General features: G+C 32.9%; 2 protein-coding genes across 2 annotated transcripts in view; one reads left to right on the top strand and one right to left on the bottom strand.

Moving 5' to 3' along the window:
* Positions 1-23,344, top strand: part of LOC126891934 (LIM homeobox transcription factor 1-alpha) — a 366,239-nt gene that overhangs the window by 172,734 nt on the left and 170,161 nt on the right. The window lies entirely within an intron of this gene.
* Positions 3,642-23,344, bottom strand: part of LOC126891931 (uncharacterized) — a 106,055-nt gene continuing 86,352 nt past the window's right edge. The window contains exon 8 of the mRNA XM_050661279.1: positions 3,642-5,433. Coding sequence (XP_050517236.1) covers positions 5,098-5,433 — 336 coding nt within the window. The 3' untranslated portion in view covers positions 3,642-5,097. The remainder of the gene's footprint in view (positions 5,434-23,344) is intronic.

Below are 23,344 nucleotides of genomic sequence, written 5' to 3'. Positions count from 1 at the left end.
TTGCTGGCCTTTATTAGCATCGAATTCAATGGGTTATTTATGGAAAGGCTAATTGACAGTTGTGAGAATGGGAAAATCAAGATTTTTGTTTGTTTACCCGCGGATATTTGGTTAAGGATGAACGGGATATAGAGTTTTATTAAGAATGATAGTGTTTGATTTTGCCAATGAAAATATCTTTCTATGAGAAACGATATTGAAACATTAGCTATCGAAATTTTGTAGTAGGTATGTACACAACTAGAAAGAATCTCAGATATTTCATTTGTTTACAATTGGCTCTATATTCCCGTACAAATAAATCCATTTTTCACTTAAATCCTCTTTGTGTTAGCATAATCTTAGTTTTATTTACTCTCTTAGAATTTCTTTTACAATCGTCCTTCGTTTTATTCTTCTTTCTGTGACGCTCCTAAACCCCGATCGACCGCCGAAGATTTCGGTCTATTTTCATATTCACTCATAAACAATTTTTTTGTCTACTTAAGCGAGCATTTTTTAATTATTGAATAATTATAGTTAGAACAAGATTAGATCCGGCAACCCTTGTTTTTTGTAATTTTTAACATGCTAAATTACATATCCAATAATTTTTATCCATTAAACAGATCGATGCAAACCGACCTTATATTAGATCCTCTACTATTTGTACCATACCTTGATGTGAGTAGGGGAGAGTTTTGGACAAAACCGGGTACCACTCCAAAAACCGTCTGTATCTTTTGCTATGTGAGGTTTGCTACAGATTGAAATATTCTCAAATGACTTAAGTTTAATATGCCAATGTCAATTTTTAAAAATATTCTTAGATTTTTAATTTTTTTTGTTTTTATGAAAATATTGCAAAATACCCGGTTTTGTCCAACCGGTATGATAAAACCGGGTAGTAACTTAATTACCATGTAAAAAGACTAATGGGCAGAAAATAAAATATTTATTAAAAGTATGTGAACAAAAATCGAAAATCTATGAACAGAAGTCACAAATAAAAACTTCATCTACACCATCATCGGTACTACAGGCGTCATAAGCCCATTTGGTGCCAAGACACACATTTTATCCAGCCTTCCATCGCATTATAATTTGAAAATAGTTAATTGTAATATAGACACGTATCGTCATTATTATCTTCTTCCTCCAAACTCTCCAAAATTTTGTTTTTGGTGCAGCCCTTTTTACCAATTTTTTTCTTTTTTTTTTGTCCAGTTCATTTAGTTTTAATTTTTTTACGACTGGAGATTTTTTAAATTTTTTCTTCTAACTTTCTTACTAGCTTCTTCAACAGAAGAAGCCACCCCAGCAAACAGGTGTGAGCCCAGTTACGTGATTATTACGTTAAATTTACGGCAAATTTCAACGAATACGTAACTCGGTGATTTATGACGGGAAAAAAACGTATTTCAGTGCCAAATCATTCACCTATATGTTAGTGCTTCCTTTATACGTGTTTGACATTAGAATAATATAAAAAATCGTAATGACGAATATAGTACATGTTTTTTATAATAGGTGTGAATGTCGGTTACATCGCAGAGGTACGTTTATTTCACGTAATAATCACGAAACAGAAATAACTTCCTTTGGTTAAATTTTTGGGAAATATTTTGGAAAACAAAATTTTACAACGGTGTTGGTTAAATACATATCGCTTGAATTTTACTCACTGTATGGACGTCGAAAAATTAGATGAATTTCACGTAAAAGTAATGTAAATAATAATAATATTTAAACAAAAAGTTTATGATTTCGCTTTTAAAATCATTTAGCATAACCATTTCAATCCAACCTTAATTTGAAGCTATTTTTGCTATTTTTTTCTTTAGAAATATCACAGGAGCTAAAATGATGTTGAGTCTAATTTTTAAATCGCGCGCGGTGATGACGTACTACCAAGCCTTTCTCCTCCTTTAAATACTATCACGTGACTAACATAGTTCGTTCGAAAACTAAATTAATCGATTTATCGAATAATAGATACGTTTCGATAGGATTATTTTTTTTATATTATTCTGGTATTGAAATATACTTTTTTGTAAGACCAATTAGTTCAAAAAACAAAAAGAAAATACGTAATACTAATTTAAAGTAAGTAGAATAGTTTAACTGTAATTTAAAAACATTCGATTTTTATAGTCGATGATCATAACCTCTAATCTCAGCTTCTCACATTTCTCACAACAAAAAGTGAAACGTGAAGAGCTTTATTTCCCTCGTTTTATTTTAGGCGGGTTTATTTATAATAATGTCTTTCGTATTAACGTTTACCTCACTGCTCGCGGGTTGAAGTGCCGATGCGCGATGATGCAATTAGAAAAAACAAGAAAGTGTCCTCCTCGAAATAAAAAGTGACCTGTGTTGTGTTGGCAAATTTTTAATGAGTCTTTAGGTCGGTACCATTTTTGGTTCATTATCTTGTATAATAATTATACAAGACAAATGTGTTAAAGTCTCTAAATTCTACTAAATAAATACATTGTTAATACTTTATATGCTTGTTTTATTTATATCATATGAGGATAATAATTACGTGATTCATAAGTTAATTGAGGTCGAATTATTTACGTGAACCGAGGACGTATCTTTCACGTGAATACTAATATATACATTCCCTAAAAGATACGTTAATCAACACGTATTTGCAACGTGAATTTCCCGAAACATTTTATTGCTAATTAAGGTAAATAACACGTCTATTGAAGACAAGTTTTTAACGTAATTTAAAGACGTATTTTCAATGTGACATTCCAACTAAATTTTCACGTGAAATTCACGTAAGCAATTTACGTATATTGGTGACAAATGTACCCAAAATTCACGTAATTAACACGTCGGTCTGTTTGCTGGGACATGTTGTAGTTAACCAAAAGCAAAAAAACCACTGCAGAAACTGGAAGTAACATCTGGAAACTGGAAGTCTGATAAAATCGGGTACCCGGTTTTGTCGATTTTCGGACTACCCGGTTTTGTCAAACTCGTAAACAAGACATTAAATGTTATTTAAATTTTTAAGTTATGAAATAATATTCAAAATTTTTGTACATGTATTAAATTTTGAAAGGGCATTAGTTATTCATTAGAGGAGAAAACAGCTATAAACTTACCTTAAAAATCGAGTCTCATGCATCAAAAAACAGGTGAGGTCTTACTGCTCCGGCACAGATTACTCAAATCAGGTAGAAATGAATACACACGACTGTTGGTGGTAAAGGAACACTAATTTTACCATTGTCTAATAGATAGCAGCAGACAGTTAGAAGAATTAAGGGGTACCCGGTTTTATCAACCTACCCGGTTTTGTCCAACTCTCCCATATTCCATGTAACTCTATAATAAAGTAGCGAGGAAGAGGTGAGGGAACCATATGCTGGATTATTATAGGTGTAGGTTTATTAAAGTGAGATTATTAAGATTCTGTTGTAATATTAAGACTTCTTTTACGTTCTAAGTAATTTTTTCTTCGATTTTGCTCTGAATACACGTTCTTTCTCACCTTTTAACATCCAACAAATGAATTTTTGTAGCACTTTCCGATATTTTGGCTTCGTTTTTTCGCTTTTTATTTCAAAACGCAACACAAGCTAATTATGTTGTTAAAGTTATAAATAAATAGAACAGGGAATAGGGAAATATAAAAAATCATGCCATGTTTATACTTAAAGTTATAGTGTTTTAAAAATATAACTTTGCTATTCTATTACTACATTCAATAATTATTTGGTTATTTGGTAAAATTCTCAGTCCTCGTACAATTAATAATTGAAACACAACACAACTAACATACACAACAGTTATAGGGTGTCCCAAAAGTAGCGGAACGGTCGAATATCTCGCGAAATATACATGGGATCAAAAAACTGAAAAATACATTTTCAATATTTTTCAAAAATCTATCGAATAACACCAAACACGACACCCCCTTCCACACACTGGAGGTGGGGTGGGGGTAACTTTAAAATCTTAAATAGGAACCCACGTTTTTTATTGCAGATTCGGATTGCTTAAGCACAATAAGTAAGTTTCATTCCAGGTATTTTTCAAATTGTGGACTTTCGAATTCCGGCCCGCGAAAGTATTTAATCCGGCCCGCAGAGGGTCCATCGACGTGCATAGTATACAGATAGCTTTAACACTAAATGCATTTTTTCAGTAATTCTGGCCCCCCTTATAGAATTTCTTAAACTTTGTGGCCCCCTTTAAAAAAGTTTGCCCACCACTGCCCTAGGTAAATTATAGAAACGGTCTAATATCTCGAGAAATACACTTCCAAATGAAAACCCAAAAACATGGTTTAATATTTTTCAAAAACCTATCGAATAACACTAAACACGACCCCCACTCCATCCCATGGAGGTGGGGTGGGGGTAACTTTAAAATCTTAAATAGGAACCCCCATTTTTATGACAGATTTGAGTACCTCGTAAAAGAGTAAGTAACATTTATTTGAGACATTTTTTAGATTTGTTGATAGATGGCGTTAATAACTCGTATTTTCCTAATCACAGCACCATCTATCAATAATTCTAAAAAATGTCTCGAATAAACACTCCTTATTTTTTTATGAGAAATCCAAATTTGCAATAAAAATCGGGGGTTCCTATTTAAGATTTTAAAGTTACCTCCACATCACTTCCATGGGATGGAGTGGGGGCGTCGTGTTTAGTGTTATTCCCTAGGTTTTTGAAAAATATTAAACACATGTTTTTGGTTTTTCATTTAGAGGTATATTTCTTGAGATATTAAAGCGTTTGTATAATTTACTTAGTGTATCTGGATAAATCGTTTTTTCCGATTATAGCGCCATCTATCCACAATTCGAAAAAATGTCTCGAATAAAAGTTACTTACTTTTAGGTAAGGAATCCAAATCTGCAATAAATAATGGGGATTCCTATTTAATATTTTAAAGTTACCTCACCCCACCTCCAGGGGGTCGATTGTATGGCTGTGTTTGGTATCATTCGATAGATTTTTGAAACATATTGAACCCATATTTTTCAGTTCTTCGATCGGATGTTCATTTCGCGAGATATTCGACCGACCCGCTACTTCTGGAACACCCGCTACTTCTGTATCTATAAATTAAAATAGTCAAAAATAACTATAGATTAACCATGGGAATATTTTCAGTACTTCGTTCGACAGGTAACAGCCATACGCAATTCTTATATTTCGCTAACAAAACCTTAGATACCATGTTTTCATCCATCGTAGACATGGACTGGAGGAGTTTCAGTTGAAACTGGTAAGATCTTGCTAACTTTTCCGTTGGTATTGTTTTTTTCAAATAGTTCAAAACCTCTTGTTGCTTGTCTTTGTGGAATAATTTTACTGCTATCAATATAGAACTAGCTGCAATTTCGCTGGGGAAAAAGTTTGAGAATTCCTCAAAGAGTGTTGAAAAGTCTAATATAAAATAAGTGGAATCGTAGAGTTTCTGAAATAAAAAAATATATGTTAAATTTAGATACTCCGTCCATCTGGCTTTTGTAGATCTTAAGAAGGTTCATGACTCGATACCTAGAACCAAGCTATGCAAAGCAATTGAAGACATCGAAGTTTCACGAATATTAATAAAAGTAGTATAAGTACTCTACAAGAATAACAAAGTAGCTATTAAAACGGGCAATATAATATGCAGTTCATTTAATAAGACAACAAAGGGACTGCTACAGGGCTGCATCAGACCCCCTAACTTGTTCAAAATATTCCTGGAAATAACCCTGAAACCACGGAAAAGAAAGTACGAAGGAATGGGAATAACAGTAAGAAACGAATACAGTAAGGTCTCTTTTTATGCGGATTATTTTTATGCGATTTTGAAGTTATGCGGTTGGTATTTCATTCAAAAATGTCTATTATTAACAATTAGTATAATTAATATTAACTATTCCCATCCAGTAGTCTGAGAGTTTGCAATTCGGGTATTCCCCTTGTTACATGATGTACCATGCGGCTATTATATCAATCTGAATTTCGCATTGAAAGGTATTAGGTCTGGATCCCGCGTATAAAAAAAGTTGATTATTAGCAAGCTGAAAATTTGTTAATAGCTTAAGGGTGTCTAATCGGACAAACATTGATATATGGGAACACTGGAACAGGGGAAGTTTTAATTGTGGAACAGGATAAAAATTTGGAACGGTCATACCACGAAAACGTCACATGTATTTTGTCCGACAGAACTTCCAATTGATTTGTTACCCTTTCATTAAACTCTAATGCCAAAATCAGACTTCTATTTATCACCAAATGGGCATTTTAATGAGTGGAACACGTAGAACATGACAAATGACAGGAATTATGACAGGTGATAAATAGCAGTGATTTTTGCATTAGAGTTTAATGAAAGGGTAACAAATCAATTGGAAGTTCTGTCGGACAAAATACATGTGACGTTTTCGTGGTCTGACCGTTCCAAATTTTTAACCTGTTCCACAATTAAAACTTCCACTGTTTCAGTGTTCCCATATATCAAAGTTTGTCCGACTAGACACCCTAAAAGCTATTAACAAATTTTCAGCTTGCTATTAGCTGTAATTGTTTTGAAATTAAATTTAAATGTTGCTGATTACAAGTTGCAGTATAATAAACAGCACATTTTGATTTCTGGATTGAAACCAGGGCCCGGATTACGTACACTCGATACGCATCGTATCCGCCATGTTTTACCATAGCGCCTTATGGGAAAACATGGCGGATACGATTCGTATCGAGTGTTCGTAATCTGGGCCCAGTGCCGGATTTACCACTAGGCCGACTAGGCCGCGGCCTAGGGCCGCAAGCAAAAGGGGGCCGCAGCGTCTTGTTTAAAAAAATTTTTTTTGGTAAAAAAATTCAATTTTTATTTTCCAAAATTAATTAGTAATTACCGCTACTGTATATCGAGAACATTACTTTTGTGTATAAACAATACAATCTAATTAAAATAGCCAACGTTCTTATCAAAAAGAGATATTAACGCTTACCAGGGTATAGGAGGCTACAGATTGGAGGTGGATTGTGGAAAGTTCTAGGAATGAGATGAATTGATGTACAAGCAAATATAACAATTATTGATGAACAATTTTTCAAATTTGAGAATTCTATTCTACTAAACATGTGGTAAGATACTTTACAACGTTTTGACAAGAGTAGCAAATCATTGCAAAAACTGCTACAGACTTGAATGTGACTTGCAACATATAAAGGATTACGTATTGAGTCTGAGAAACAACTGTGATTCCTATGAAAAAAGCGGAAAAGAGTTGTCTAAAATTGAAACCTTTATTTTTAAAATTAAAAGACTCCCGAAAAGAAAAGCTCTCCCTGGCGAAGACAAAGCTGAATCCACTGAACCCCACTTTAATGGCAAAGAAGACAAAGATTAATACTTTCAATTTTGTAATTGACAGGCTTTATTCAGAATTGAATGGAAGGTCCGAAGTTTATTTCAGTCTTAATGAACAATTTGGATTTTTAATCAACTTATCTTCAATTTCCAATGAAAAAATCAGTGCAAAAGCTTCTATTTTGGCTAAAAAGTATCGAATCGACATAGATGATTACTTTGGAGAAGAGTGTGTACAGTTCAAAGGCTTTGTTGAAGGTATATTTGATGAAGAAAAAGAACCTCATGAAACAAGATTACCAAGCCTCAGAGGAATAGACTCTTGGATTATCTGAAACTCATTTGTGAAAAACAGTTAACATTATGTCCGAATATGGACACACCTTTGCGCATTCTACTATGCATGATGACATCTCTAATGCATCTGGAGAAAGATCATTCAGCGTGTTGAAAAGAATCAAAAACTACTTGAGGAACTCGACTTCTGACGAAGATTATAGATTGTCTAGTTTGGCTAGTTTTGTTTCAACTGCTGAGCTTTCTGAAGCTTTAGATTTTAACGATTTGATTAAAGATTTTTTCTACGAGCTTGCAAAAAAGTCTACTTTTCCACACGCGTTTTAGTTTGGAAAGTTTTACTTTTCCGCACTGAATTTTCATACATATTGTGCTTTTAATGCCCAATTGCTTCGCATGTCTGAGTTGATGAGAATAGATGGGGGTAGTTCTTCGTCACTCGATGCCATCTAAATCACTGAATTTTTGACAATAATTGCTTTGTTTGACATCGTTGCTACGACTTTAAAATATTAAAACCTATATTGATATACACCATTCATTACTGCATAACAGGTATTTATGTAGGCACCGCATTGACTTTAATTCGGGATTATTCCAACTTATTAGCATTATCTTTTAATTCAATTAATTGATTAAGATTTGGTTATTTTTTAAACGCTCGTGGAAAAAATATTGTTCCTAACTCTTGCGAAAAGTCTCTTTTCCGCACTCGACTGCTTGTCGAACTCCGCTTCGCGTCGTTCGGCAAACTGCAATCGCGTGCGGAAAAGTATGACTTTCCGCACTAGTTAGGAAAATAACTATTGCAGTCGAAACAGATAGAAACGTGAGTGTTTAGAATTTAGATATGAGATATGAGATTTATTATGAGTATGGAGTGGAGTGTCAATGTTAATCACTAATCGAACTTTATCCAAATTAAGGACATGACATTGACTTTTTTAGTATAAAGTAACGTTTACACGTATCCAGTAACTGGCGCCAGTCTCACTGGAATGCGAGTGCTTGACTAAGACAGCGCTGGATAGGTTCGTTTACACGTATCCAGTAACTGGCGCCAATCTCACTGGCACTCTTATTAAAAATCCTAATACGGCCACTGAAACCACAGGTACGACAGCGCCAGCGACTGGAACGCTGTGTTTACATGTGTCTACAACCACTGGCACGGGGTTAGAGGGGACGCGGACGAGTGCCACTGACACGAAAAATAGACCAGCCTTCTATTCGAGACAGCGCTGGCAGACAGCGCTGGACTGGAACGAAAAAGCGTTTACATGATGCCAGCACTGTCGTTCCAGTGCGACTGGCGCCAGTTACTGGATACATGTAAACGCGCTTTAAGAGGATAATGTGAGAATTGAACGATCCAGTAGTTTATTTGTTGTATTCTTAATATTTTTCAGCACCGTAGCCTATTACTATTACAGTTCATATTATATTGCTTGTTCTTTTATGTACTTATAATGTTTTTTCAACTCGGCTTTTTTAGTCTTTTGTTGTCACCTGTACTTTTCCCCCCGAACGAAACAAATATTTAATTTTAAAAATTAACTGCAATGCTAATTTATGATACCTATAATAATTTTAGCAATAGATATTAATAATTTTACAAATAACTGCTGTTACTACCTAACTTTTTGAATTATATATTTTCTATAAATATAGAAATTGTTGTTAGAGCTGTTTTGGGGATTTAGCTAAATTTGCAAACCAAGATTACTTAATTAGTGAATACAACATTTCAACCTTTTTATGTACCGTATTCAAATATATTATTGGCATTGGCATGCTGGCAAACATTATTGGCATTTCTATTCATGTATGTTGTATGTTATACCAATTTTAAAAATTAAATTTAAAATAAACGTTATGTATTAATATAAAATGTGCTTTATGCTTTAATTACCTAATCGTAAAGTTATCGGGGCCGCTCGGGGTAATTTGGCCTATGGCCGCAAGGGGTCTAGGACGTTTCATCGCCGCCAGTTCATCGCCGCCGTTTCGATGCCGCCGTTTCGATGCCGCCAGTTCATCGTCGGCCGATTCATCGCCGGCCGTTTCGATGCCGCCGGTTCATCGCCAGTCAGTTAATCGCTAACTGATATATTTCCGAATTTTCGACCAATTTTTGACAGTTACATTTATTATTTATTTTTAGTATTAATTAGGAATTCTAGGAAATGCGAGATATGACCATTCCCGTTGCCATACTTAATCTTTTAATAGACTTTTAAATTTTTATAATATAATAGTAGATTATACCACGAGTCAATAATGATGGCTATTATTCCCGAGGAATATTTACGAACCGAGCCGCGTTAGCGGCGAGGGAGTAACATTCCGAGGGAATGAGAGCCATTATTGCGAGTAGTATACTCTACTTTATCTACGACAAATTAATTAATTTAAGATTTTTAACGAACAACTTTATTTGTTAAAAACATTAAAATTAGTAATAGTACAATTAATAAACTGAATTGGTTGAGAATCATCATTAACTTTAGTAGAGTTTTTAATACAAATATTTGGGATCTCGATTGCTGTAGAACAAGAAGATGGTACATTACTGTTTATTTCTTTAGCGATAGTATTACAATTTCTGGTGGTGTACAATTAAAAGATTCTTCATTTTCGTCCATCTCAACACAAACTGTCAAATATACTATTCGTTTGACAGTGACACTTTTTGAGGTTGATTATTTTGTTTCCGTGGTGAATTTTGTGATTGTTGTGCCAGAGGGATTAATAGCTATTAATCCCGCATTATTAATCCCTACGGGATTATTATATGGCATTATATTGCAAACACCACAAGTATAATATATATATTATGTATCAGTCGTAGATAAAATATATTATAATTATGTCTGGATCCCGCGTATGAAAAAAAGTTGATTAAGGTCGTGATATGTTCTATGAACAATTAGTGTCCGGTAATCAACCACCAATGCAATTAAAAAAGTATCGCCAAGCTGACGAACGCATCAAAATATAGTTCCTGATTATATTAATAGAGAAAAAATTGAGTATTTTGCGCGGTTTGGCACATAATTATCATTTTTAATTTTTTTTACAGTTTAAATTTTCTCCATTAAAAGTTGTTTATTATAATATTTGTTTTATTTCCATATAGGTACATACTTACCTTCAATATTTAATAAGTCAGTAGGTACACTACTGGGTTTTATGACGACAAAAATTGAACACAATTTTAAAAACAATTTTGATACACGAATGATTCTTGTTTTTAGTGAAATTTAGAAATAATTTAGAAAAATGTAAGTATAACGTGAAGTATAGTGATGAGTGCTCTAATAACCGGCAAAATAACGCAAAAGATGTAAAACATATTAAGTTGTGAGATAAAAAAATGAAACTAGTGGAGGTAAAAGAGTTAGCGATAAAAACGTAAAAATGTACATTTTACTTATTGTTTCCCACCTTTAGACCTATCGGACGAGTTTGGCAACTGCCACTGTGACAGTGACAACTTTAATTGACATACTCCTCTGCTCTGATACGTCTAAAGGTGAGAAACAATAAATAGAATGTAAGTGTTATAAATAGAATGTAAGTTTTTTTTAGCTAAATATCCCACCTCCACTAGTTTCATTTATTTTTATCTCACAACTTAATATTTTTTCCATCTTTTGCGTTATTTTGCCGGTTATTAGCGCGCTCATCATTGTATAAAGTAAAGCAAAATAATTAAAGATTTTTCGACTACATATTTTAAACATTGAATATACAGGGTGTCCCGTAAGTAGCGGATCAACGAAGAGTCGGTTTTAAGGGGGGCTAATACACGTACGAATAAATAAGTTTTATTGTCCTTGAACTAATAGTTTAAGAGATGTCTTTTATTTTTAAATTATTTGTAATTTTTGTATTGTTTGATATTATTATTATCTCTACTTTTTTTGCTACAGAACACAAGAAATGTGCAGTTAAACATATTCATGTTTTAATTGGATCTAAGACAATAAAACTTATTTTTCATATGTGTTTTAGCCCCCTCTATCACCAACTCTTCGTTAGTACTACTACTTACGGAACACCTTGTATATTGAAAAAAAAATTATGTACAACGCATATTTAAAAAATGCAAATTATGTAAATAAAAATAATGAAGTAGATCCACCACTGGTGTGTTGAACACTACATAAAGAACATACAGTGAGCACGTAAAGGTTGGAATACATTCATTTTCTCGAGAATGGGCGATTTTGGAAAAAATTCCCAAAACAGGTAAATTTTTTTTAAATTACGACTTATTGGTATATATCATACTAGTGACGTGACCCTTCTGGGCGTGATGACTTCTTCGATGATTTTTTTAAATAAGAATAGGGGCCGTGTGATAGCTCATTTGAAAGGTAATTCAATTCTCAATTCAGTGATATAAACATTAACGTAATTATTTATACAGGGTGTACAAAAAATTCTTTTTTTAAATTAAATTAATTGACATAAAAAGAATAATGTGTGTAATTTATTTAATTCAAAATACATTTTTTTTTCTATCAGAAAACACGAAAAAATGTATTTGGCAAATAAATATTGTTTTTTGCTTAAATTCAATATTAAAGCCGCCACCCATCAGCCTCGTGACAGTTTGAACATTTAATTTAAGCGAAAAACAATGGTTATTGTTCAAATAAACATTTTTTTCAGTTTTCTGAGAGCAGTAAAATGTATTTTAAATTAAATAAATTACATACATTCTTCTTTTTATGTCAATAAATTTAATCCAAAATTTTTTTTGACAACCTGTATAAATAATTATTTTAGTGTTTATATTACTGAATAGAGAATTGAATTACCTTTCAAATGAGCTATCACACGACCCCTATTCTCATTTAAAAGAATGATCGATGACGTCATCACGCCCAGATGGAGGACGTCACTAGTATGATATACAGGGTGTCCAGAAAGTCTCCCGACAAACGAAGACCGGAGATTCTTCAGATAATTTTAAGATAATTTAACCCAATTCACCTAGTCCGAAAATGCTTCCTAAGGGAGCTAGAGCTCTTTGAAGATGGCGTGTTGGAATTAGTTTTTCTTAAATATCTCTAGAACGCTTCTATTTAGAAAAACGAACACTGGTACACTTATTTATCTTCCAAAAACAAAACCAATTCCATCAATTACGAATTTTTAGTACCGGTCATAGATGCCCGTTTTGGGTAAGACGACGGGTATTTTATCACATAACTTTTTTACCTTCAAGTTTTAGGCCTTTTTGATACAGGATTATTAAATTGTGAAGTATTCTAGTACTAAAAGGTACTCTTGCTTTAAGTCGGTAGAATGCACTGTTTTCTAGAAAAATCGATTTGAAAATTTTTCGTTTATTGAATTTAAAAAAACATTTTTTCAAAAAAAATGACGTTGTATTTTACCGACTTAAAGCAATATAGTAACTTTAAGTACTAAAATAAATCATAATTTTAATCAGTAAGTGTGAAAAATGCTTAAAAAATAAAGACAAAACAGCTATTTGATAAAATAACCTTTGACCTACCCAAAACGGACGCATATGACCGGTCCTAGAATTTCTCAACTGAGGAAATCGATTTATCTCTGCAAGATAAATAAACATACCAGTTTTCGTTTTTCTAAATAGTTTTTTTTTATTTTTTTTCCTCAAAGAGCTCTAGCTCCGTTAGGAAGAATTTTCGGACTAGGTGAATTGGGTTAAATTGTCTTGAAATTATTTGAAGAATCTCCGGTTTTCGTTTGTCAGGAGAATTTCTGGACACCCTGTATATGCCAAAAAGTCGTAATTTAAAAATAAAAATTGAACTGCTTCGGGATTTTTTTCCAAAATCATCGATTCTCGAGAAAATGAATGTATGCCAACCTTTACGTGCTCACTGTATAATATATTTCTACAAAGGTCATTTAACACTACAAATTTAGTACCATCTTGTATAAAATTTAGGGAAAGTAGAACTGTAAATATAATAATATTTTTTATCTTTTTAATTGTCATAAGTTTTGAACTGAATTTAACGCCGCGTGTCGTGTCATCTCCCATAATACAAAATCAACTGACTAAACTGGCGATGAACCGGCGGCATCGAAACGGCAGGCGATGAAATGGACTGGCGATGAACCGGCGGCATCGAAACGGCGGCGATGAACCGGCGGCGATGAAACGTCCCATTCCGGGCCGCAAGTACCCTAAATCCGGCACTGATTGAAACATTTAATTAGTGGAGTCAATGAAGGTTTTCACCTCCGATTTCGTTGAACCTCCATCGATTTTTATTAAAATTGGTACGTATGTAGAGGATACCTCAAGAAAGAAAGGTGACATGGTGCCAACTTGCGCTTTTACCCCGGGGGTGGATGCCACCCCTTCTCGGGGGTGAAAATTATTTTATTAAAAATAATACCACTAATCGATAGAGGGATAAATTATAAGTAAAATTTGTTATATAAAGTTATTTCAATAAATCAATAGTTTTTGAGTTATTAAAGATCAAGAGTTTTGATTTTTCCTGAAAAAATTCCATGTTTTAAAGCAGTTTTTCATAAATAACTCAAAACCAATAAGTTTCTTCAAAAAAGTTGTTGTTACCAAAATCGAAGATAATATAAAAATAAATAAGCTCCTTATTCGAAAAATCCTTTATTACATATACAAAGTGAGTTATATGCAATTGAATGTATATTTTTTTTCCGCGAGTACTCAAATCTTATTATTCAAGCTTAAATAACAGGAAAACGATGCACTTTGTTAAATAGAGATACTAAACATTTTAATAAAGTACTTAAAGGTAACTATCAAAAAGCTATATAAGAAGTCGATAGCATCAAAATTAAGCAAGTTATGATGGAAATAAGAGGACCCTTTCAGATTTTTTAGGGAAGAATGAAAAATGAAACCTACGTCATTTCCACAAAAATTAAAATTTATAGTAACCCATTTAAAACTTTATTTATTTTATAATGAGTAATAACTTCAACTATTTTGACCGGTTTAGAATGCACATTTTTGAAAAAAAATACGATTAAAAAAAATTAGAATTTTTCAAATTTTCGTGAAGTTCATTTTCTTTTGATAATAACTCCAAAAATACTCGATATACTTAAAAAATGGTAGAGAACAAAATTTTAGTTTTAACTTTATTTAAGCTTTTTCTTTTTTTAATAATTTTTTATGACAAAAAATAACCGAGATAGAAACATTTAAAACGTAAATTTTACTGCGAGAACCATGTAACCGGGACCCTTTCACCTTGTATTTAAAAAAAATAAAGGATTTACAAAATTATGTTTAATACAGTGTCATAGACCTTTCACTTAGCTACTTAGCTTTGTAATGGTTTTTGGATAATTCTCATATTTCAAAAATTAACAAAGTTATTTAAAAAAAAAAACCAATAACATTTTCTTTGAAAACATTTTATAGCGGAGATTTTGTATGTATACAGGTTGTGGGAAGTCCAATTAGTCGTTTGTTGTAGGAGATATAAAAAAAGTTTATTTAGGTGAGATTGGGGCATATATAATATCAGAATTTAAATACATTTCCAAATATACAGGGCCACCCATATTGACAGGGTGAAACAAAATTATCTTTTGTTTAATGGAACAGCCTGTATATTTTTACATTTTTGGATTCTCCTTTATAGGAGATTAGTAACAAGTAGTTTAAAAGATAATTACGTTTTTTTTTTCAAATTTCATAGCAATATTCACCCCCTGTATAATTGTAGTGATTTGACATCAGAAAATCAATTTATGTTCAAGTGATTTTTAATATAGTCTATTATTGTTAAAAATTATTAATCTAGCAAAACGTTTAATTTTAGGTAATACAGGGTTGGTCGAAACTGAATGAGTGTTTTCTCAAAGTTTGAGAGTATGAGTTTTCTGAAACGGAGCAGCCTGTAATGCCTGTAATGTGCATTGTAATGAAATGCTATTGTATGGCACTTTATTATTTCCCACCCTGCCAATGAGAACTGAATTTATTTTTGAAATTCCTAACTTTATATCTTTAATTATTTTAAATATTGTAAACGATTAAAAAACAATCAAATTAAATTGAAATGAATAACCAGTGTATATCTTCCACATTTACTTTATATTTAACGTAGCCTGTACCATAACATTGCACAGATTATTATCCCTGTATAGCAACGATATACCATGAATGTGAACTCATACTTGAGAAATGTCCTATATCCAGTCTCGCAAAAAAAGGGATTCCTCAAACATAATATATATGCAGACAAAATCAGCCAAAGTGATTTGCGATATCTAATGAAAGGTATGTTCCGTTTGTTTGTAGAATTATATTTGATTGGCTTTAATTACTAAAATAAATAAATTTTCAATTATATTTTATGTATTTGTGGAAAAGGAAACCTAGCATTAGTGGCCACATTTCCATAACGGCCAATTGTTTTTTATTTTTAGTTGTCGTTATTGACAGGTTTTACTGTACCAATAATATTTTATTAAATTATGAAACATTATTTAAATAAAAAATTTATAAACTTGATAAAAGAAAGTTTGTTTAGAATTTACTCCTCTATATAATTATGGGGTTATTTTTAATAAAATAGTGTTCACCCATGAGAAGGGGTAACATCCACCCCCAGGATAAAAACGCAAGTTGGTACCACATCACTTTTGTTTCTTGAGGTATGCTCTAACTACTTACCAATTTTCATTAAAATTGATGGAGGTTCAACGAAATCAGGGGTGAAAACCTTCAGCGACTGCCTTTTTGGAAATATAAAAGAATAATTTTTTTCGTGATTGTCAATTTGCTAATTTTCTGATTTTTGGTTCCTATAAGGTTTGAAAAATTAACAAAAATTATAAATCATGCACATAAATGTAAAAAAATATTTATTTTACTTAATTAAACGAGATTGCTTGAGCCAGAATGCTGAAATCTGCATTTTATCATTAAAAAAAAAGGTGGATTTCACCCCTAAAATGCAGAAAGCGCAACTTGGTGCCATATCACTTTTGTTTTTTGGGGTATCCTCTAACTACTCAACAATTTTCATGAAAATCGATGAAGGTTCAAGGAAATCGTGGGTGAAAACATTCAGTGACTACACTTTCAGAAATATAGAAGAATAAGGTTTTCGTGATTTTCGACTTGTTAATTTTCGGAATTTTTGGTTGCTATAAGGTTTGAAAAATAAAAAAAAATATAATTCATGCACATAATTATAAAAAAATATTTATTTTTCTTAATTAAACGAGATTACTTGCGCCATAATGCGGAAATCTGCATTTTTTACAATTTAAAAATTAGGGGTGTATTGCACCCCTAAAAGGCAAAAGCGCAAGTTGATGCTATATAACTTTTATTTGTTGAGGTATCCTCTAACTACTTACCGATTTTCATGAAAATCGATGAAGGTTCAACGAAATAGGAAGTGAAAACTTACAGTGACTGCACTTTCAGAAATCTAAAAAATAATTTTAAAAATGGGGTGTATTTCACCCCTAAAATGCAAAAAGCGCAAGTTGGCACTATGTCACCTTTGTTCCTTGAGGTATCCTTTAACCACTCACCAATTTTTATGAAAATCGATGGAGGTTCAACGAAATCTGAGGTAATAACTCATATCCACCTTCATTGACTCCACTAAATTAAATGTTGTAAAGTTTTATGTTTCATTAGAAGAGGTTTTTGCAATTTCAATATCGTTAGTCTGCGTTTTTAATTTCTTCTTTAAGATTTTATTTGGCCCAATGAAGAAAAAAAGACATCAAAGACACAATTTTTGGTGAACAAACGTCCACCATTTTATGTGATTTTAGAAAACTATGGAACATATCCCTACTTTTTCAATGCAAGTAAAGTTTTTTATGCGATTTTTTTATATGCGGTTTTCTGAAGAACGTATCCACCGCATAAAACGAGACCTTACTGTACCTATATACCCTAAGGCTACGGCTCCACGGGCGAGAAATTGACGCTAGCAGTAGCAGTAAAATGAACTTAAGGTTCCGCGGAACTGAATAGGAGTAGCCGAACTGTACCGACTACGGGACTTGTGCGTAGTCGGTACAGTTCGGCTACTCCTATTCAGTTCCGCGGAACCTTAAGTTCATTTTACTGCTACTTCTAGCGTCAATTTCTCGCCCGTGGAGCCGTAGCCTAAGTTTTGCAGATGACTAAATAGTGGTCGCACAAGACGAAGATGACCTCAGTTTTATGATGAAAAAATTGGAACAGGAATATACAAAGAATGGGATGGAAATAAACCTAAAGAAAACTGAATACCTAACAACGAAGAATACAGACATGAAGCAGTGGAAATAGATGAAGGTAAACAAATTAAATTCTACCTAATATATTGGAAGAAGAATTTGGCATACCATCAAAATTAATACGACTAGTGCAAATGACAATGACAGAAACAGAAGCACAAGTATACTTCATCTAATTTACTAACCGTTGCACGTCATCCGCGTCATAGCCTGTGACGTCGCATGATACCAACACGAAATATTTAGGCGGTAGGTGTGTTCTTTTTTAGAATCACGTTGCCGAATACACTGGAATTACAGCCACTAGACATATTTTATTATATACGCGTAGAAATAATATTTGAAGATTTCTATTAATGTTAACCTAAAGAAATACACAATAATATGTTTCCATTTAATTTGTATAAATGGATTATACAGCGTTTTTATGAAGCACATTTACCCGAATCACAGTGTAACTGTAATTGAACGAAGGTGACATTTTAGAATAAATTGGTAACATTTATTTGACAGTTGCGGTGATGTCACTTCATATTTGTTTATATTCTTTACTATAAGTATCTGTTTTATTATATTTACTGTTTTTATTATTTACTTTACTATAAAAACCTCCTCTACTATAAAAATATAAATTTCACCTAATTTTATCACGACTTGGAATAATCGAGGTATCTGACAACTTTTTTAGTTGTTATTGTAGATATATACAAAGAAACTTACCGGCTTCATGCCAAGAGTTCGGAGCCGTTTTTTAATTATTAAAAATGCAGTGCAAAAACGCTTGCACTCCAAATCTTAAAATATTATAACTTAATTCTTGTTCTCTATTTCTTAAGTTTTTACTTATTTACATTGAATATTAATTTGTTTTGTTGTATAATCCACGTTTACAATAATTATGTGATCTATTTGATTTAAAATGGATTCAGGATTTTTTTATACTTTGGCAACTATGTCAACTTAGATCTCTGGCGTACATAATGACGTGCAACGGTAAGTAAATTAGACAGACTGTATGTATTCAAGGACAGATCACTGATGCGTTTACGATAACGCAAGGACTGAAACAAGGCGACGGACTGACTCCACTCCAACGCTTTTTAATCTTGTTCTTGAATATGTAATTAGACGGTTGACGGTAAGCGGAAATAACATACTTACAAACAAATCTACCCAATTAGCAGCATACGCGGATGATATAAACATAATGAGCAGAACAATGAATGCAGCGGAAGAAACCTACGTTGAGTTGAAACAGAGTGCAGAAGCAGTAGGGCTAGCAATAAACACAAATAAAACAAAACTACTCATACAAACCAGATCAAATAGACCGGCGCAACAACACTTTATTTACGATATAGAACATGTGAATAGATACACGTACCTAGGAATGGATCTGGTTGCAAGCAGTGAAGAAGAACCGGAAATAAATAGAAGGCTTGTGCTGGCAAATAAAGCATATTTCGCGATGGGCCACATATTCAAATCGCGAGACGTACACCGGAAAACAAAACTCCGGGTACATAAAACAATAATCAGGCCCATAGTAAGTTATGGCTGCGAAACATGGGTGGTGACACAGAAATCTGCCAATGCATTAGATGTGTTTGAAAGAAAAGTATTACGTAGGATACTGGGCCCAATAAGGGAAAATAACAACTGGCGAATTAGGTATAATAGAGAAATATACGAGCAATATAGCGAACCAACTCTAGCACAACACACTAAACTACAGAGATTACGGTGGGCAGGGCACGTGGTCCGCATGCATGAGAATAGAATCCCCAGAAAATTGCTGAATGCAAGAATGCAGGGAAGAAGACCGGTTGGAAGACCTAAAAAGAGATGGGAAGACGAAGTCGATGAGGATGCCAGGAACTTCCTGGGAACGCGTTCATGGAAAAGAACAGCGGTAAATCGAAATGATTGGAGAAGCTTGTTGAAGGAGGCCAAGGCTCGATTTGGGCTGTAGTGCCATTGGATGGATGGATGGAAACAAATTAAAGGAACAGACAAGCACAAGTGTTTAGGTTTCATAATATCAAACAAAGGAAGAAGATATAAAAAATTGAATAGAACAAACAAGAGATTGCATACGAAAATTTGATACGTACTGTGGGAAAAGAACATCAGTATACAGTGCCGGTTTATCCACTGGGCGCTTGGGGCGGGCGCCCAGGGGCCCGGGCCACGGAGGGGTCCGAAGGGGCCCGTTTCTTTTAATTATAAAAAAATAAAGTCGCTAAATAATTTACATATTCTCCAAAAAAAATCTCATAAGCAGATAGGCCAATACACTGTAAACGCCATTGTTTTATTGTTACTTCGCTTCACGCCTATACACAGTGCCGTAGGCCTAGACCCACATAAATCTAATTTATAGATAAAGAATAGATTATTCTCGAAAATGCCAATACCCAAACAATAGGTACACACTCTTTCAAACATTCAAAAGTAAAGCGATTACAAAAATTGCAACTTGGCATTATACAGTGTCCTCTAAGGCTAGCACTCCACGTGCGATTTGTAGTCGCAGCGACAAAAAAATCGCTGTCGCAGAAAATCTAGAGTCTAGAAAATTAGTCGCTGTTTTCAGAATCCCGAATTGAATGCTACAAGGATGTAACATCCGCTTTTAGATGTTTTTTTAATCTAGAGATAAAGAAGAAGTCAAGACGTCAATTAATACTTTATGCGAGAAACATAAAAACGATGTTGATCAAACCAAAGAGAACTTGCATAATGAAATTACCCATTTTGTAACGTTGTGCCAAAATTTGAATAAACATCATATAATTTATGAAACATTTGATTCTTCCAGGATGTAAAAGCAACTTTTCCCAATATTTTAACTTTACTGCAAATTTACTTGACGATACCAATTTCTAATGCGTCAGGCGAGCGGTCTTTTTCGGCTTTAAAAAGAATAAAAACATATTTAAGGTCAAATTTGGGTCAAGAAAACCTAGACGCATTATTACTATTGTATATAGAGAATGAAGAACTGGAGAAACTAAATTGTGATAATATTATATGGCAGTTTGCCCATGCCAAGTCAAGATAAAAAGTGATATAATTTTTGTCTTTATGTATTTTGTAGAATATATTTTTTTGCTTGTCATGTGTTGTTTTGTGGAACTTTCTGTTTTTTATTTATGTTTTTAAATGTATTTTTTGGATTATTTTTTACGTTTGCTATTCTTCTTGCTAGTTTAAAAAAATATTTTATGGATTTTACAATAAACCTTTATAGTTAATGCATGTGTTTTCTTGTTAAAAAACTGACAACGAATAGCAATGAAGGGGGCCCCTAAACCTCCAGAGCCCAGGGCCCGAAGTTAGGTTAAACCGGCACTGTCAGTATAAAAACAAAAAGAAGAATATATACCACTATAATAAGAAGTATCCTTACTTATGGGTGTGAAAATTGGATAATAAATAAGAAAACCAAAAATAAAATAAGAGTAACAGAGATTTAATTCATAAGGAGAGGTTGCAGAGTAGACCAATAACGTTGGATAAGCCAAATAATAGAGTGGAGCCCGATATGAAGACAGAAGAGCGGCAGACCTCGAAGGTCTTTTAGAGATGAAGTGGATGAAGCAATGGAAAGAAGAAATCTGAAGGAAGGGGACTGGCAAAACAGAAAGACCTGGAAAGAACGGTTGAATGAAGGAATACAGTTAAAACTGTGGAAATCCTTAGTATACCTATATCAATTTAGATACTAAAAGATAGTGGAATTCAGACCAATAATGACGTACGCGACAGAAACACGACCTGATACAGAGAGCACGTAAAGAACGCTAGAAACAGCAGAGATGAAAACATTTCGAAAAATCGATGGTAATACACTATTAGCCCAATAAATGACCGTTTTGGAGTGTAATTTCCAGGGGCAACTCCGAGTTGCATGAACATTTGGATTTAGATTCTACTTACCCTCCACTTTAAAGTTGAATTTGTGCCGTTGATTTCTTTTACTTGGGGAGTGGCATTTACCCCTTCTCGGGGGGTGAAAAACGCGTGTTTAAAATAAGAGCGGAAATGGATAAATTTACTGATTTTAGGCACCTATTGTTCTATAAAGTTTTTTAGGAAAGTCAATACTTTTCGAGTTATTCGCGATTTAAAATGTTGATTTTTCGACAAAAAAACTACGTTTTCAGAACGTTTTTCCCAAATAACTCAAAAAGTAAATATTTTATCGGAAAAATATTTTTGGCAAAAGTGTAGCCTATAAAAAAAAAGAAAAAAGTGGTATACCAGTAAAGTCTACAAATTGAGTAGAAGCAAAGTTGTAGCTCCTGAAAAATACGTTCTTATTCATCTAATTCCAAATCGAATAATTCAACGCGAAATCACCGAAGAAAGAAGCGTTTTTCGGGAAAACCTTATTAACATTTTTAAAGTTTGGAAAAAAGCTTATTATCTGTTTTTTACAAAAGTTTACAGCATCAAAAACCTCCCTCTATTTAGCACCCTAAATGAAATTAATCGTTTGGCTTTTCCTGCTATTTTAACTGTATGTGTATTGTTTATATGATTTGTAAGTTTTATTGGTTTGAACTGCTTATTTTTGAAAACATTTGGTTTTATAGTAAAAAAAAATTTCTAAAAATTTTTGAAAAATTTCATTTTTTCAAAATAAAAAGTATTAGTGATAAGAAAAATCTTAAACCATAAAAAATGTAGGTTTTTCTATTATAAATATGCTAGTTTCATTTTGTTTCTCCGTAAGACAAAAATTGGTTAAGATATATGGCTGTTCAAAATTTGCATACACTCTTGATTAGTGACCCTCTCAATTATAACCCTTTCAAAAACAAACACTTTAAACCGGTGAGACTGACAGATCATATAAAAAATAGATAGGTAAGTAAATTGTTTGTAAAGCGGTAGCGATTAATTTCATTTGGGGAGCTAAACACGGCGAGATTTTCATGATTTTTACAAAAAAAATGAGGGCCAACTTTATTTTGAGCGTAACTAGCTTATTTTTAATGCTAAAACTTTTGTTAACAATTAAAACAAAGCTTTTTATACACACTTTAAAAAAGTTTAAATGGGTTTTTTCCGAAAAGTGCTTAATTTTTCGGTGATTTCACCTTGAAATATTCGATTTGGAATTAGACGAATAAGAAAGTATTTTTCATGAGCTACAACTTTGTTTTTCTTTGATTGATAGACTTTACTGATACACCATTTTTTTGGATTTTTTATAAGCTACACTTTTGCTAAGGATATTTTTTTCGATAAAATATTTACTTTTTAAGTTATTTGCGAAAAACCGTCTGAAAACTTAGTTTTTTTGTCGAAAAATCAACATTTTCAATGGCAAATAAATAAAAGTATTGACTTAAGTAAAAAACCCTATAGAACAAATGTTGCTTAAAATCAGTCAATTTATCCATTTCCGGTCTTATCTTGAACGTATGTTTTTTCACCCCCGAGAAGG

This window comes from Diabrotica virgifera, chromosome 9, assembly GCF_917563875.1.
Source record: "Diabrotica virgifera virgifera chromosome 9, PGI_DIABVI_V3a".
NCBI classification, from domain to species: Eukaryota; Metazoa; Arthropoda; class Insecta; order Coleoptera; family Chrysomelidae; genus Diabrotica; species Diabrotica virgifera.
Note: the sequence above shows the minus strand (reverse complement) of the source record. Positions and strands in the feature narration are given on the sequence as shown.